General features: G+C 50.4%; 1 protein-coding gene and 1 long non-coding RNA gene across 4 annotated transcripts; one reads left to right on the forward strand and one right to left on the reverse strand.

Moving 5' to 3' along the window:
• Positions 1 to 959: 959 nt before the first annotated feature.
• Positions 960 to 9,951, reverse strand: LOC147003746 (uncharacterized). The gene is made up of 3 exons (XR_015048038.1): positions 9,539 to 9,951; positions 7,953 to 8,126; positions 960 to 4,764 (listed from the first exon to the last, which is right to left on the reverse strand). It is a non-coding gene; the product is annotated as an uncharacterized LOC147003746 (long non-coding RNA).
• Positions 9,952 to 10,088: 137 nt separating this feature from the next.
• On the forward strand, positions 10,089 to 13,311 carry Znf579 (zinc finger protein 579). Of its 3 annotated transcripts, none has more exons than XM_021167553.2 (2): positions 10,089 to 10,171; positions 11,260 to 13,311. In XM_021167553.2, the coding sequence occupies exon 2, from the start codon at positions 11,262 to 11,264 to the stop codon at positions 12,939 to 12,941; it is 1,680 nt and encodes a 559-aa protein (XP_021023212.1). In that variant the 5' UTR covers positions 10,089 to 10,171; positions 11,260 to 11,261; the 3' UTR covers positions 12,942 to 13,311. The 3 variants fall into 3 exon arrangements, with proteins under 3 accessions (XP_021023212.1, XP_021023210.1, XP_021023211.1); XM_021167551.3 differs by having other exon boundaries at positions 10,092 to 10,171; positions 10,252 to 13,311; XM_021167552.3 differs by having other exon boundaries at positions 10,092 to 10,171; positions 10,825 to 13,311.
• The last annotated feature ends 458 nt before the right edge of the window (positions 13,312 to 13,769 follow it).

A 13,769-nucleotide genomic window follows, 5' to 3' on the forward strand; every position in this document is an offset into this window, starting at 1 on the left:
CACCCACACCAGGCTGTTCATAACCATCTGTAACTCAAGCTCCAGTATTTTCATGTTTTCTCCATGAGCTTATATGTACAAAGCCACATACATATACACGTTTCTTTTTAATCTTCAAAAACAGAATAGAGTTACTAAATGAATATAGGTCCTTGAGGGAGAGGCTTAAGAGGCCCTGCCCCTACTTGTGTATTTATAAGCAGCTAATGGCCTGGGGGGCAGGTGATGACTCACAGGGTCCCACCCCTCCCTGAGTATAGAGATTTAATGACTAGTAGGACATCATTGTACTCCTCCTCACCAGTGTAGCTACTGCTAAGTTGCCCAGAAACACCCCATAGGACATGTCCCTTGGAGACCAGGCAGTCTCCTGAAGAGGCTCCATTCCTTCAACTGTGGCTTCTGCAGATGAGTGTGTTAGACCCCCTCACAAAACCGTATGGAACAAGAACCAGCCCCTCAGAGGAGAGGAGAGGACCACTCACACATGTTCTACGGTATTCCTGTGCTGTGCCTGCATACTCCACACTAAGCATTCTAAATGCTGCATAGGCCCTACAGTGAGCAATGCAGAAAATACTGCGCCCCACCCCCACCCCCAGAGCTGATACTCCAGTGTGTGGGCAGTGAGTACAGACGGAGGGGAGAGTCAAATGGAGATGGTAACTTTGATAATGAACAAGAGCTCTGTACCAATAAGGAAGAGTGCTGAGAAGTGGGAGCAGCTGCCTTAGGTGCAGGCCTGTTATCCCAGCTACTTAGGAAGTTCAAGGCTAGCCTGGGCAACTTAGACCTGATCCTTAAAAGGGGATGGCTGGCAACACCTAGATACATACAGGAGGAGACTAAGTCTAAGGAAGGAGGGAAGGGGGAGTTGGCTCCTAGACTTTTGAAACAGTGTTTCACTATATAGCTTTGGTTAGCCTGGAACTCACCATGTAGAGCAGGCTGGATTTGAACTCATAGGGTGTCTTAGTCAGGGTTTCTATTCCTGGACAAAACATCATGACCAAGAAGCAAGTTGGTGAGGGAAGGGTTTATTCAATTTTCACCTCCAAACCACTATTCATCATGAGGAGTCAGGGCCAGAACTCAAGCAGGTCAAGAAGCAGGAGCTGATACAGAAGCCATGGAGGGATGTTTCTTACTGGCTTGCTTCCCCTGGCTTGCTCAGCTTGCTTTCTTATAGAACCAACAACTACCAACCCAGGGATGGTATCACTCACAAGGGGCCCTCCCTGCTTGATCACTAATTGAGAAAATGCCTTACAGCTGAGTCTCATGGAGGCACTTCCTCAACTGAAGCTCCTTTCTCTGTGATAACTCCAGCCTGTGTCAAGTTGACACACAAAACCGGCCAGTACATAGGGATACACCTCCCCACACCACCTGAATGCTGGGATTAAATGTTCAAAGGTGTGGATAACCACAAATATGCAGAACTAGTCCTCTACACGATACCCTCAGCATCCATCTTAAATGCAGTCACAGGTTTCTATTTATGCCCTCGCCTGGGCTCTCACAGCCTTCTCCTGACAGACTGGAGTAGCCTGCACGGGCTCCTTGACTCTCCTTGCTCCATTCAACAGTCAGAAGGCAGAGAAATGGCATGTGTTGTCTTACCCTCTGCTCTTAAAGCCTTACTTTGCATCTTTGCCTTGTCCATGACCACACCCAAATACCCATTTTGAGGTACCTAGCTCTCTATGTAACTCTGTCCTACTTCTTGACTCCCTCCCATTGCCCACACACTAGAATTTAAAGCCCATAATGGCTGGACATGATGATGGCACACGCCATCTCAAGGGCCCCAAAACATTTAAAAAGCCATTTGTGTGTGTGTGTGTGCGCGCACACACACACACGCGTGCCTGTGGAAACCAGAGGTGTCTTTCTCAATTACTCTTCACCTTGTTTCATTTTTTTTTTAGTACAGTTGTGTGTGTGTCTGTGTGTGTGCTTGTGTGTGCACTTGTGCATGTGCCATAGCATAAGTGTGGCAGACAGAAGAAGACAGAAGAAAGCAATTTCAGAAGTTCTCTCTTCCCAGGGACCAAACTTGGGTCGCTGGGCTAGCAGAAAGCCCCTTCACTTATTGTGCCATCTCACCAGCCCCCACATGCCCTGTCTTTCTCTGAATCTGAAACTTCTTTTTGGCTAAGCTAGCTGGCTGGCTAATGAACTTCAGGTGTCTGCCTGTCTTTGTAAAGCCCAACCAACTCTGTTTTTGAAGAAACTCCATTTTGTGCAAGACCAGGTGCTAAACTCCAATTCCAGGAAGAAAATCACAGTCCTCCTGAACAAGCACCCTATGGCAACCCACCCCCTACTTAGTAACAGCCAGTCAGGCTACAATAGCAGGGTCAAGGTGTAAGACCCCGACTTAGAGCGTTTCTCCCTGGAAGGTAAAGCCCCTGGACATTCCCCAAGCTTGTTTTCCCTGATCTCTAAAAATACAGCCAGAAAGAAGCTCTTTGTTCTCTATAGCCAGCAAAAAGCCTTTTTGTTTCTGTGCCTTACAGCCAGAGATGCGATAATTGTAGGAAGACCTACAAGGACACGGAGATAGACACCGGAGATGAGCTACAGCTCACTGCCCCCCACTCCCCCTCGCCAGAAAGGAGCTGTAACCAACTCTCCTCCTGACTCCTCCCAACTCCTCCCAACTCTCCTCCCAACTCCTCCCAATTCCTCACTTTCCTTTAAAAGCCCCCTACTATTACCGCTGTGGGTCGAACTCCCCTGCCTTGCATGGCGGCACGAGGACTTCGTCCTTAGCTAGCTGATAATAAAACATCTTGCAGTTTGCATCAGGTGTGGTTTTCTCTCGAGTCATTGGGGTGCTGGCCAGCTCATCCCGGGACTTGAGAGGAGGCCCAGCTTCAGGGGTCTTACAAAGGTAAGAAAACTTAAGACATCCTGCATAGAATAGATAACTTAGCCATCCTATTTGTCAGATGGTTTTGTCCCCATGTCCCATTCCTGCAGAGTGTGCCAGAAATACAGGGCTTTTTTTTCTAGAGCTGTAGCTCATTGCTAGAGTGTTTACCTAGCATGCAGGAATCCCTGGATTTAATCTCTGCACATCAAACAGGTGTGGAGATTACATATACCTGTAATCCCAGCACACTGGGAGCCTGAGGTCAAAAGATCAGTTCAAGACCATCCTTGGCTACATAGTGAGCTCAAAGCCAGCCTGAGCTACAAGAGATATTTTTTTTTAAGATCTATTTATCTATTATATGTAAGTACACTGTAGTTGTCTTCAGACACACCAGAAGAGGGAGTCAGATCTCATTATGGATGGTTATGAGCCACCATGTGGTTGCTGGGATTTGAACTCAGGACCTTCAGAAGAGCAGTCAGTGTACTCTTAACCACTGAGCCATCTCTCCAGCCCAGAAATACAGTTTTTAAAACATTAACTTGCTGACCTGTATGGAAATTCTCCCAAGCTTCCTATAACTACAATAAATACCTTGCACCCCTAGACTTGGGGCTCTCATCCTGACTTGCTGCAATGGGGGCAGTGGGAGACCTTGCTTGAGAGCTCGTAATAAAGACCCTTATGTGTTTACATTGGAATTTGCTCCTTGGTGGTTTTGGGGGTACCTGCTACTTGGGCATAACATCTTCACTCCCTACAGAATCGTACTGTGCCATTCTGCTTTTACCTGGGTGCCAGGGATCTGAGCCTCATTCTTGCAAAGCAGGTACTTTTCCTCATGAACCATTCCCCCAGCCATGGTTGTCTGTCTGTTTTCTTTGTATTCTACAGTGCTAAGTTGGAACCAGGGCCTTGTACAAGGCAAGTGTTCTCTCCCTGCTGGGGTTCCTTTAAAAACAGTTTTGCCCAGTTGTTCATTTATTCCATGCACTTTTTATCTGTGAGCCTTATGCATCACAAGGAAGAAAGTTGAGAGAGAGAGATTTGGGTGTGGGGAGAACTCTGACTCGCCAGCAAGAATGATGCTGCAACAGGATCCTTCTGCACACGTTTATTGGGAGAGCTTGATTGCAGAGGCGAAGAGACCCCAAACCCAGAACTGGTGCTGCTTATATAGGCCTAGGAGAGGCGTGTCTCACACTCAGATTGGTTGTGCTTGGGTTATGCTTACCACCTCATTTGCATGCCTACATCTGATTGGTTAACTTCTCTCTCATCTGATTGGTTAATTTTGGTTAATTCTCAAAACCTCATCTTGGCAAAAAAACTTTACTGCCTATGTATGTGTGGTGGCCAGCGGAAGCCAGCGCCACCCTGCAATGGCACATGTGGCTTCCCACAACCCACAGTTGCCAATCTGGAAAAGTTCCATCCCTTGGGAGCAAAGCCATTTCTCCAGAGATGCTAGACCTTATTGGTATTCTCAGTGTTGGGGCCAGAGAGATGGCTCAGTGGAAAAGGTGCTTGCTGCTAAACCCAACATCCTGAGTTCAATCCCTGTGACCCACATGGTAAAAAGAGAGAAAGGATTTTTGCAAGTTGCCCTTTGATTTCCGCAGGTGTACCATGATATATGCATGCTACCCCAATAGATAGATAGATAGATAGAATGTAAAAACCAAGAGGTATTTTGTAGGGTTTGGAGAGACAGCTTTGAGGTTAAGAACACTTGCTGCTTTTGCAGAGGGTCAGAGTTCAAGTACCAGCACACACAGGGTGGCTCACAACCCTCTGTTGTAATCAGTTCCAGGAGATATCACACCCTCTTCTGGCCTCCATGGGAAACAGGAACACAGATATCCATGCAGGCAAAGCATCTATATTGCATTAAATAAATAAGTTTTATATTTTATTTAATATATAATACAATACATACATACACACATACACATACACACACACACACACACATACACACAGTATTCTCCACTCAGCAATAGAGGTCCAGAGACAAGGCTTACTCTTTCTGAATAAAATACATGTTAAGGCACATGCTATTCCAAATCTATAATAGCAGCACTTGAGAGGCAGAGGCAGGAGAGTCTATCCAGAGTTCAAGTATGTCTGGGCTAAATGAGACCCTGCATAAAAAAAAAAAAAAAAAAAAAAAAAAGAACCAAATGTCTGAGTTGGAGAAACAAGGCCTGCCCCTGGATACAGGCACTGTCTCCCCCCAACCCCCAAGACAAAGCAGGTCTTGAGAGAAGGAGGCTGAGCAGAGTGAGCACCTGGAAAGGTGCCAGCGTTGTCACAGAGACAGAAACCACCTGTGGTTGGGGGATGAATGGGAGCCACCAACCTCACCTCCACCACAAAGTTTATTGCTCAGGGAAGACAGTGACGAAAGAGATTGATCCATTTCCTGAACGGTAGCACAGGCTTGTAATGCCAGCAGCACAGGAGAAGCTGAGGCAAGAGGATCATTGTGAGTTCTAGGCAGGCCCAGGATACATAGCAAGACTCTGTTTTAAAAAACAGACCAAAATCTAACCAACCAACAACACAACTCAAAAATCTGAAAGGAAGAAAAAAAAATCATGCAATTCTCAAGTACAGAGACATCCCAGAGCTGGTCACCAAACCTGCCTTACTGTGGCCGAGTTTTACAGCTATTGTGAAGGAGGAAAAGAAGCCCCTACCCCTTTAAAGCATTCATTACTATAGGGATGCTGGCAACTCCCAAGCCTCTCTTTGAGGCTGAGCTCTTGTTGGCTAACCTACAAGCTCGCCTGACTTCTGTCTCTCTCCCCCATCTGATTTCAGCACCCCACTCCTCACCATTCTAGGTCCCAAAGCCATAGTCCTCATTCTTCTGATAAGTTCCCAGGTTGTACTATTTCAGATCCTCCTGCCTCCACCTCCTGAGTGCTGGGTTTGGGTCACCAAGCTTGGTTTATGTTGGGACCAACCTGCAAGCTAGACAGGCACTCTACCAACTGAGTGAGCTACATCACCAACCCCTCTCATCTCCTTTTCTTTGCCCACAAATGTATGGTGCTCCAAGCAGAGCAGTGAAACTTGCCTTCTTGGAGTTTCTATAGTACCCAGAGGGAAATGGCCACCACGAATAATTCACCAATAGTCTAAGGTTATTTTTGAGGTAAGTGCAATGTTGAAAAACAAGACTCAGGTTGACCAGATGGCTCAGCAGGTAGAGGTGCCTGCAGTCAAGTTTGGTGACCTGAGTTCAATTCTTGGGACTAATATGGTTAAAAGGGAGAACTGATTCCTAAGAACAGTCCTCAGACTTCCACATGCATGCCTTAGCACAGATGCATGCCCTGCCCTCAACACAAATATAATTAATACATAAGAGGTAACAAAAGTATTTTCAAAGAAGAAAATTGGACAGTAGAGATGGCTGAGTAGTTAAGAGCTCTTACTGCACTAACATCTCCAGGGAGATCTGACACCCTCTTCTGGCCTCCTTGTGCACTGCACAAATGTGCCCACATGCCAATTCACACATAAATAAGATAAAATTAAAATAAAATAAAATATTTAAATAATAATAGTAGTAATCCTTTTATTTTTTTTAGATTTATTTTATGTTTGTGAGTACACTATAGCTGTCTTTAGACACACCAGAAGAGGGTATCAGATCTAATTACAGATGGTTGTGAGCCACCATGTGGTTGATGAGATTGAACTCTGAACCCCTGGAAGAGCAGCCAGTGCTCTTAACCGCTGAGCCATCTCTCCAGCCCCTTTATTTATTTATTTATTTATTTATTTATTTATTTATTTATTATTAAGAAAGAAAACTGAGGACCATTTTAGCTAGCATGCACCAGACATACATCTCTGGAGGTGACAGAGGCAAGGAGATCCTTATAGAAATAAGTCCAAAGGAAGGACATTACAGACAAAGGAAGCAGGAGGTGGAAATTAAGTGAGGAAATATTGGGCCTGGATGTGCTTTTGAAGCCCTAGCATTTTGGACGTTGAGGAAGGAGGATCACACATTTGAGGTCATTTTGGGCTATATAGTTAGACTCTGCTCCCCGTCGGCCCCTCTCATCACCAGAAAGGCAGTAGGCAAACAGAACTAGATAGGGTTTGAGGGATAAAGGGCTGGGGTTTTGTCTTCTTTTGCTGGTTTGTTTGTTTGTTTGTTTGTTTGTTTGTTTGTTTTTCTTCCTGAGCATGAAGAGAAATCGTGGGAAGTGTTCAGCTCAGAAATGAGGTGTGGCTGGGCCAACAAAACCTCTCAGAAATAAAGGTACTTGCTGCCAAGCAGAACGACCCTAGCTTCATCTCTGGAATCCACAGGGTGGAAGGAGAGAACTGACTCCCACAGGTTGTTCTCTCATCCCTGTGGGCACACACCAACGTTTTTGTTTGTCTGCTTTTATTTCATTTATTTAAGTTAGGAGCTGTAATAGGTGGGTCTGGATTTTAGGCTAGAAAGTGAGACGCCAATGAGTTGATTGTGTCCCTCAAGTAAGTAACCAGGCTGGGTCACAGTGGCCCAGCCACCTCTCACCTGGAGCAGAGCAGCCTTACAACCCTGGCCTACAGCGCCCCCCCACCCCCCCACACACACCTTCCCCGCATCCCGCCCTGCACCCCGCTCCGCATCCCGCCCCGCCCTGCCTCAGTGCAGGTTCCTCGGGAATGTTTCTAAACCCTAATCGGATCATATGACTCTGCTGCTTAAAACCTTCTCAATGGCTCCTCAGTGCTCTCCGAGTAATTGCGGGCTCAGCTGGCCACAGTCCTTGCACAGGGTTGAGGCTTCTCTCTGATAGTCTGGCCACCATGGATGCCCTAAGTAACAGCGTCCTTGTTCTGTTCTGTTTGAAATTCTTCCTGTTTACCCATTTCTACATTTGTTACTTTCCTCCCTCCCCCTTTTTGCTGTTGTTGCTCATTTGTTTATTTGAGACTAGGGCTTTCCTTGTATCATTATAGTATGGAATGTTGCCCTGCCTCCACCTCCTAAGTGAGGGGATCGCAGGTGCACACAACCATGCCTTGCCCCTCTTAAAAAAGAATTTATTACCTGTTTTTCCTGCCTGTATGTATGTGCGCCCCATGTATGCTTGGCTCCGGGAGACAGAGAGGTCCTCTTGGAACTGGAGTGTTATAAAGGAACTGTGAGTTGTTCTGTGGGTGCTGGTCCTCATCAAGAGCATTTAGTGTTTTTAACCGCAGAGCCATCTTGTCGGTCTCCAAGCTGCAGATAGGAGCACAGGCAGAGACTTAGCACGGGTGGCTTTTGTGTTGTTCTCTTTCTTGTGATCACTTGGGGAGTCTCCACATTTCCACACAGTAAGCTTCTTACTCCTTTTTTTTTTTTTTTTTTTTCAGAGCATACAAGATTTCTCTGGGCCATGATTTTATTCCTCTGATCTCTTACTGAGCCATTAATAGCGATTTCCAAGACTGCCGTAGTAGACTAGCCAGAAAGCTCAGTCAGTACAGGCACTTGTCCCCAAGGCTAATCACCTGAGTTTGATCCTAGGACAGGACCCGCATCATAGAGAGCTGACCTCTGACCTTCATATATGCACTGTGCTGTGTGTACACCCGACATACATAAATAATAAATGTAACAGAATCTAACTTCAATTTATTTTTATTTTTTGGCAATATGCCCCCCTGCGTGTATGTGTTCAAAAGACAAAAGGTGGTGGACTGAAGTTATACAGGGGGTGGGGCCTTGACTGGATGCTGGGAACCAAATTCTGGCCCTCTTGAACAGCAACAAACACTCTTAACCACTGAACTGCCTCTTCAGCCCTATACATTTGTATTTGTTTATTTAATGTGTATATGTACATTTGTGTCTGTGTGTTTATATGTGTGTATATGTGTATTGTATGTATGGGTGTGTGTGTTTGTACATATGTGAATGTGTGTTTATGTATATGTGTGTGCAGACACACAGGTGCGGAAGTCAGAGGCCCACCCACAGGAATCGGTTTGGTGATCTCTTTCTACTCTGTGGGTCCTGGATAGCTCAGGTCATCAGCCACGAGTCAGGTGCCTTTGCACTGAGCTATCTTGCCAGCCCAAAATACCTACACTGAAATGTTTTAAAAAGAAAAAGAAAGCAGCCACAATGGACTGGCACAAGTATAATACTGCATGTTTCTGGTTTTTCAAGGGTAAATTCCTGGAATTACTAGCATGTTAAAGCTTTCCAAACCTCTACTCACCCAGACACATACAAAAGGAACAGTTTACCCAGCCTCTTGCCAACTATGTTTGGCATGAAGTTAACCCTAAAGAAAACAACACTGTAATGCAGGCAGATTCCTGCAACGGCCCTTTTTCTCCATCATATATACTTTGAGATGTGGCCCATGTAGCAGACTGAAACATTAAAAGCTCCAAGTTCCAGAAACGTAGTTGCCAAGGAAGACTAGAGGAATGACATTCACTCCCATTGAAAGCCAGCTCACTGTCTCTTCCATCCCCTTCATTCCACAGAACTTTCCCTTGTCACACCATCTGTGACTGACTCTTGTCTGTCCCTTTTCATCATAGTATGAATTTTGCCTTTATCGATCCAGCACCAAGGACAGAGCCAGCCCACAGTAGGTGTTCTGATAAAACTGGTCGGGTTGTGATCCTGGGGCATACCATAAAGGGAGAAACTGAGGCTCGGAGAAGAGAGAATTGCTTGCCCAGGCAACCAAGGGACAGCGAGAATCAAGCTCTATCATAGAGGTGCACTCATTGTGTCACTGAGGTACACTCTCAAGCCTGTATCACTCACTGCTTCGTCCATCTCCATCTCTGTCTTCTTCAGACCCAGCAGCCAGCCAGCACAGTGCCTGGCACCGGCAGAGCTTGATAAATGCCTGTTTGTTGAAAGAATGAATGAATATGTGTTATCTGTTGGGAAATGGAGGAGGGGTGAAAAGCTGGATCCAGATTCCCAGGCTTGCAGCCTCCTCCTCCTCTGAGGGTCCAAAGGACAGGCCTTCAGCCCCTTCCCCTCCAGGGATCCTGGAGCCGCAGCTCCCTCCTCTGCCCCTCACCCCCACCCCCGAGGTCCCTGGCCCTCCGCTTCCGGCTTCTCAGCCAGTCTTTCCTCTTCTGGCCTCCGACCAAGCACCGGGTTTCCGGGGGGAAGGCTTAGGCTGTAACACCGAGCCCAGCCTCCTTCTCCACCCCCACCCCTCCCACTACGCTCAACCCCCTCCCTCTCCGCCACCACTGTCCGCGATCGCCCGGCCGCAGGGAAGGAAGAAAGGAGCGCAGGAGGTGGAGGTAAGACCGGCTCCCAGAGACTGGGGCGAGCCTCAGGCCCTGCGCAGAGCAATCTGCAAGGCCTCGACCTGCTGCCCTAGTTCTGCAGATCACACCTACCCGGAACAGATAGACCCCCTCTTGGACCTAGAGCCCCCGACAGCCGGCAGGTTCCACGCCCTCCCCCGACACCACGCCCGGCCAGGGGTCTGGCCACAGTTTTCTCGCTGAGGATTTTCTGCAGCCCAGCTCCGAGTCCACTCCTCCCCCTTGTCTTGTGAGTCAGGGCCCCTTACCCAGCTCCTTCCTTCACCCGGACTCAGAGGCTGCGTCTACCTGCAAGAGTCTAGTTCACCTATCTGGTTCTATCTGAGACCCAGGAGTCCTACCTTTCAGTCTTCTTGCCTGAGACCCAGGGATCCAGGAATCAGCCCTTCTTTAAACCCAGGAGTCCAGGTCCTCCTTCAGACCCAGGAGTGCAGACCCCGACCTTCTTCAGACCCAGGAATCCAGACCCCAGCCCTCCTCCTTCAGATCCAGGAATCCAGACCTCAGCCCTCCTCCCTCAGACCCAGGAATCCAGACCCCAGCTCTCCTCTCACAGACCCAGGGGCTTAAGCCCGGCTACCCCCTGGTCCCTCCCAGCCCCTGACTTATGGATTTTTTATTTCCAGGGCCTCTTGACTTTGAATCCCACCCTACTTGGGCCCCAAGGGTGGACTGGTTCCCAGCCCCTCCAGGAATGTTCAAGCCCCAGGGCACTAGAGCAAAATCAATTGGCTGACTTTGTCTCCCTGTGTCTCCTCTGTATGTCTTGTTCTGTCTTCCTGACCGTTCCCACCTCTGATATCTATGTTTTCTTTCTCTCTATCTCTCTCCTTTGTGTTTCTCCTGAACTTTGCCCCCCTTTCCTACGTCTCCACAACTCTCTCCTCTCCTTTCCTGTGTCTATCCCCTCTGCCTCCTCACCACCTTCCTCTCCCGACTCTCATCTGTCTCCTCTTCTGGACTGTGGATCTACCCGCCCTGTACCTCTGCTCTCCTCTTCACCTCACCCCACATCTTTCATCTCTTCTCCCCACCCCTGCCTCTCCTCCTTTTCCCCACAGGCATGGATCCACAGCCCCCTCCACCCGCCCAGGGCAGCCCACCTCACCGTGACCGTGGCCGAGGCCGAGGCCGTGGCCGTGGCCGTGGTCGAGGCCGTGGTCGTGGCAGAGGGGGTGCTGGAGCTCCTAGGGCGCCTCTGCCCTGCCCCACCTGTGGTCGCCTCTTCCGCTTCCCTTACTACCTGTCTCGACACCGGCTGAGCCACTCGGGCCTCCGGCCCCATGCCTGCCCCCTGTGCCCCAAAGCTTTCCGCAGGCCTGCCCACCTTTCCCGCCACCTTCGTGGCCACGGGCCCCAGCCCCCGCTGCGCTGCGCTGCCTGCCCACGCACCTTCCCGGAGCCAGCCCAGCTCAGGCGCCACCTGGCCCAGGAGCACGCAGGTAGCGAGGTGGATCTGTCCACGCAGAGGGCAGTGAAGGAGGAGCCTGAGGCCAGTTGGGGTCCGCAGGACGAGGGAGTGGAACAGCCCGCCACGGTGGTGGTGGCCGGGGCTGAGGAGGAGGCGACCGCACAGTGGCCCGCAGGGGACTCGGCTCCTGCGGCTGTCCCCACGAGTATGGATCCTCGGGAATCAGAGGCCGAGGAGGCCGAGGCCGGGGCGGCGGAGCTAAGGGCAGAGTTGGCACTGGCCGCGGGGCGACAGGAGGAGAAACAGGTCCTTCTCCAGGCCGACTGGACGCTGCTGTGTCTCCGCTGTCGCGAAGCCTTCGCCACCAAGGGGGAGCTCAAAGCCCACCCGTGTCTGCGCCCCGAAGGCGAACAGGAGGGCGAAGGAGGACCCCCGCCCCGCCCCAAGCGACACCAGTGTTCCATCTGCCTCAAGGCTTTCGCCAGGCCCTGGTCCCTATCGCGTCACCGGCTAGTCCACTCCACCGATCGACCTTTTGTGTGTCCAGACTGCGGCCTGGCCTTCCGCTTGGCCTCCTACCTCCGCCAGCACCGCCGCGTCCATGGTCCACTCAGCCTGCTGGCCCCGTTACCCGGGGCTGGCAAGAAGGACGACAAGGCCTCGGGCGGACGGAACTCAGGGAAAGGGCCCGAGGGGGGCGAAGGGGCAGAATGTGGGGGTGCATCGGAAGGGGGTGAAGGCGGGCATAATGGAGGAGATGCCACCCCAGCCCGGCCTCCGGCGGGGGAGCCACGTTTCTGGTGTCCTGAGTGTGGCAAAGGTTTCCGACGCCGGGCACACCTACGCCAGCATGGGGTCACCCACTCCGGGGCGCGCCCTTTTCAGTGCGTGCGCTGCCAGAGGGAATTCAAGCGACTGGCGGACCTGGCCCGCCATGCGCAAGTCCATGCTGGGGGCCCCGCCCCGCATCCGTGCCCGCGATGCCCACGCCGCTTCTCTCGCGCTTACAGCCTCCTGCGCCACCAACGCTGCCACCGCGCCGAGCTGGAACGGGCGGAGCTGGAGAGGGCTGCAGCGCTGCAGGAACTCCAGACCCAGACCTCACAGTCGCCCCAGCCTCCGCAGCCACTTAAGCAGGAGGCAGAAGGGCTCCCTCTGCCCATCGCGCACGTCAAGGAAGAGCCTCCCTCACCACCCCAGTCCCTGCCGGCTCCACCTGTCTTTCTCAGCGCCTCCTGTTTTGACAGCCAAGACCATTCAGCCTTCGAGATGGAGGATGAGGAGATGGACAGTAAGGCCCACCTATGCGGATTGGGAGGCCTGGCCTCCTGACCCTCACATCCACCCTCCGCCCTTCCAATTGAGCTCCCGGTTTGCAGTAAGGAAGAGGGAAACTGAAGAAGAGGAACCTCCCCTGCCTACCCCTGAACCCTGGATCATTCATCTTCTCCTTTACCCACCCCTAGACCCCTGATGCTGGTTAGGAACTTCTCACCCCAACACGTGTCTTAAGTAAGGCAGGGCAAGGCGGAGGACATTTGGCCAGAAGGATAGAGACTGCTGGGTTCGTCCCAGCCTGCCCATCCCTATGACAAACACTGGACACCATCACCTCTTTGGAACTGCCAGACCCTGGGAGTTCCCAGTGCAAAAGGTCTGCCCCCGTTCCTCTGTCTCTGTGAATAAATGTGAGTTCGTGCAACCCCCGAGTGAGGCTGTCTGTGGGGATTGGGTGAGTCAGGATTTACCCACACTTGGGTTCAGAACAAGGTCGTTCATACACCAGATCCCAGAGGGATGACTGGCATCAATAACGCCAAGAAGTCTGTGGGCCCTGGATTGAGAAGAAAGACTATACTAAGACGGGGTGCCATGATGGCTGTCCTCGGGAATCCCTATGGGCACTGTATGCACTGTTTGCACTTGTAGGGCAGATTTCTAGGCACAGAAAGTATTACTCTGTGTGGGAAGTCTGCAACTCCCTTTCTGAGAAAGCACTAGATGTTCCCAAAATTCCCATTGCAATCATGAAGGTACCAATAGGCTCCATTTTCCTGAGGGAAGCCCAAGTACCAGATATGATCTATATTGGGTGTGGGAATCCATAACTGTAATCCCAGCACTTAGGGAATGGAGTCAAAACAAAAGCAACAGGTGGCA

This window comes from Mus caroli, unplaced genomic scaffold, assembly GCF_978045245.1.
Source record: "Mus caroli unplaced genomic scaffold, Mus_caroli_1 scaffold_8, whole genome shotgun sequence".
Lineage (NCBI taxonomy): Eukaryota > Metazoa > Chordata > Mammalia > Rodentia > Muridae > Mus > Mus caroli.